Below are 3,528 nucleotides of genomic sequence, written 5' to 3'. Positions count from 1 at the left end.
AAATACATCTTCAAAAATTTTGAAAAAAATTGTAAAGCATCCCCATAATGCCTTAAACATGCCTGATTTTTTTCAAATTTTTCGGAGAAGCAGTTTCTTCAAAAATCAAATAAAATAAAAATCAATAGAACCACCCTAGCTCCGTCAATATGGCAGTTAAAGGGTTGAAACTTTGAGAAAATAGTTTACAGTCTATGACCTTTCGAATGTGGTATAACAATATGAATTCCCTTTGGGGGCAGATTTCACATGCTTATCCTGCTATAGCCTTTAATGTTCAATTAACTGATAAAATTTTGAAAAATATTGAAGTTGTGAAAAATCTAGTCCTGTGCACCCCCTGATTATCATCCTTTATTATTTAGAGACGTTACGCTACGTTACGGCGTTTTCACAATCGTTCACTCTGGGATATCAAAACTGCTGGGCACAAAAGTAACGCAACACAAGGTTTGTCATTATGACGTGAATGTTTTCAATTTTTACTCGCACGGCAGAAAAAAATTCATTTTAGGATTTGAATTTAAGATGATTAGAAATTAATTAAGGACAAATCAGCTTGGTGCAATTGTTTTATCTATTATCGCCGTTTTTTTTTTGCTCCGAGTTCAAGTAAGTTTTCTCTTAGTGCGTAATCCTACAATGTATTGCGGTCTCTGATCGATCGGAGAATTTTTTTTCAGGAATTTTTCATATTCACCAACAGGAGTGCGTGAGAGCAAAGGATAAAAATAAACCATGAATAAGGAAGCGGCCGAGGATTGTGTGGAGCGGGCAGTAGCCTATCTGTCCGAAGGCAAAATTGAGAAAGCAGAAAAACTATTAACCAAATCACTTAGCTTGCATCCGCTGAAGCGGGCTGAAGGTAAGTTGGAAGGCTGATGCGTAGAATATACCTTATGGGTGAAAATCGCGATTTCATTGGTAGAATTGTTGGAGAAAATTAAATGTGGAGCGTACACAAAGCGAGCTACGTCTGGTAATGCTTCGGATGAAGGCGTTCGACAACGACCAACGGCAAGTCAAGGGAGCAAGGCGGAAACTGCTACTGAAGCAGAATATACCGCTGAGCAACTTGAAGCCGTTAAACGGATTAAAAAGTATGTTTTTGTTCCCGGTAGCTTATTTATTAATTAACTTATTTTTGTAACTAGATGTAAAGATTACTACGAAGTTTTGGGAGTAACCAAAGAAGCTCCGGATACGGAAATCAAAAAGGCTTACAAGAAACTTGCATTGCAATTGCATCCCGATAAAAATAAAGCACCTGGGGCAGTGGAAGCTTTCAAGGCAATCGGTAATGCGGTGGCAATTCTAACCGACGCGGAGAAGCGAAAATCCTACGACCTGTATGGATCGGACGAACAGCACCAGCCAACGGCGCGCCGTACTCGAACTCAGTACGAATATGCGTACTCGCGGGGATTTGAAACCGAATTCACCGCAGAGGAACTATTCAACATGTTCTTCGGTGGTAATATTCCCACCCAGCACGTTTACATGCGGCAGCGGCGATTCCACAGGGCAGAACACCAACAGCAACAGTACAGGGAGGTAGGCAAATTTCATAGCTTGCAAAATGTATGCGGGAATTTCATTGGTCTTCTTGTAGCCCCAGTCGGGATATGCGGCATTTATCAATTTGCTTCCTATTATTTTACTGATTGGCTTGTCAATGATGTCATCTTTCTTCATTTCGGATCCAATTTATAGCCTCACGCCTAGTCAGTAAGTAGCAAGTTGGTTTTTTTCTTAAGCCTTCGAAATGTTCTTCATTATTTCTTCTCATGTATGTAGGAAATTTTCCGTGGCTCGCAAAACAAATCAACTGAAGATTCCATACTATGTTAAAGACAACTTCCATTCGGAATATCAGGGCTCCGTTGGTCGACTCGAGGCTTCCGTGGAGGAGGAATATCTAAACAATTTGAAGCACTCGTGCTATCGAGAGCGGAACTATAGTAAGTGTTTCTGTTTGTTTTGGTATAACCCTTCCGCTCAACGATTCTTTCTGTTTCGATTATGTTTCGTTTCACAGAGGAAACCATGCTGATGAAAGCGCGTAACTTCGGGGATCGAGATTTGTACCTAAAAGCGCAGAACATCAACACACCGTCGTGCGATAAACTACACAGTTTGCACAACTAGTCAACTACATTTCGTTTGTTGAGGTCCGTTACAGGCAGCACGGGGTACCGTTGCAATAGTGTTTAGAAAGCCGGAAAAGTCAGATGAAAAATAATACCAGTTTTTCACCCTTTAGTCTAAGTAATAAGGCAAAGAACGAATTTCTCGTCGAGCGTCATAAAGTCGCTATATGGTAAACAAATTTTCGGTACATTATTCAATTGCAATACTCCTTCTTCGTAGGGAACCGAATGACAACTAATTTCGGTATGTTTTTATCCTGTACAGTACAGTTATTTGTTTTGTTTATTGGTAACAGGTAGGAAAAATTCCCTTATTTATAATCCTAAATTTCAGAAGTTTAATAAAAATAATGAACCTCAGAAATCTCAACCGTTTTCTAATTAATTGATTAAGAAAGGCCTTTGTCAGAACAGCCGCAATCAGAATTAACGATGAGTAGTTAGTTTTTCTTTCCACGTCAGCTGCAATTATTCTATCGTATTCAGCTAAGCCGTGGATAACGATTCCGCTATGCATAAACACTAATTGCGCCGTAGTGCGTGGTCGTCAGTCTGGTATCAAATGAAAGCAATTAGGTAATCTTCGAAGAAACCGTTGTTTGGCTAACGACTGTTGGGATTCAGTCTTGCTATAATGTGCGTCGGAATGAATACTTTTCTGATGATTCAAATTTACTGGAAGTTGGTTGGTAGGTCACGGGCGATGTCCAATGGAAAAAAATCAGCACTGAACTGACGAGTCGAAGACGAAATGTAAAGAATAATTATCTATTTTTCAATGTGTCTTTCAAAATCAAAATATCCTCATCAAAATTAGGTTTCCTTCAAGTCAGTAATATGTATTGTGTTCAAGTCTTTCAGCCTGAATTCCCATAAAGTCTTTACTGATTGCAAAAATAAGATGTTTGCCAAGTCTCAGTAAATCATTGTGTTTTTTTTTTGGAATTAAAAATGCCTTACTCTAAACTATACGGGACCGGGTTCAGTTAGAAAAATGCATAACTAGCCGCGTAACCTTTTTCTGTCATAATTTTGAACGATAATAACTCAGTCATTTGTTGATGGATTTCTATAAATTAACAATCAAGCGATTCGGAAACATTTAACTTAAACGTGTTTGGACACATCGTTTCTGTATTTCAAAAGCATATTGAAAAATTGGTTTTAACCGACCTATGTTTTCACGAACCAATCACAGCAGGCTGTGATGATGCTGTCCTTCTGATTTCGCTCGCACAGCCGACAGTTTCGATTTGCATTTTAGTAGCAATTTCCTTCGATCGCTATAGGGAGGATTTACGTTCTGCATCGCATGAACATTCGCACAGAAGGGTATCTATAAATATATGGCATTTTACAATTTTCACTTTAGTCGGTG

At 38.9% G+C, this 3,528-nt stretch overlaps 1 protein-coding gene across 2 annotated transcripts; it reads left to right on the top strand.

Moving 5' to 3' along the window:
• Positions 1-443: 443 nt before the first annotated feature.
• LOC131431255 (dnaJ homolog subfamily B member 14) lies at positions 444-2,520 on the top strand. 2 transcript variants are annotated; one of them, XM_058596862.1, is made up of 7 exons: positions 444-612; positions 707-865; positions 929-1,100; positions 1,155-1,554; positions 1,613-1,728; positions 1,798-1,961; positions 2,039-2,520. In XM_058596862.1, exons 2-7 carry the CDS (start codon positions 739-741, stop codon positions 2,146-2,148), a joined length of 1,089 nt encoding a protein of 362 aa, XP_058452845.1. In that variant the 5' UTR covers positions 444-612; positions 707-738; the 3' UTR covers positions 2,149-2,520. The 2 variants fall into 2 exon arrangements, with proteins under 2 accessions (XP_058452845.1, XP_058452844.1); XM_058596861.1 differs by having other exon boundaries at positions 684-865.
• Positions 2,521-3,528: the final 1,008 nt, after the last annotated feature.

Source organism: Malaya genurostris, chromosome 2 (assembly GCF_030247185.1).
Source record: "Malaya genurostris strain Urasoe2022 chromosome 2, Malgen_1.1, whole genome shotgun sequence".
Classification (NCBI taxonomy): Eukaryota; Metazoa; Arthropoda; class Insecta; order Diptera; family Culicidae; genus Malaya; species Malaya genurostris.
This window is presented reverse-complemented; position numbering and strand designations above follow the sequence as displayed.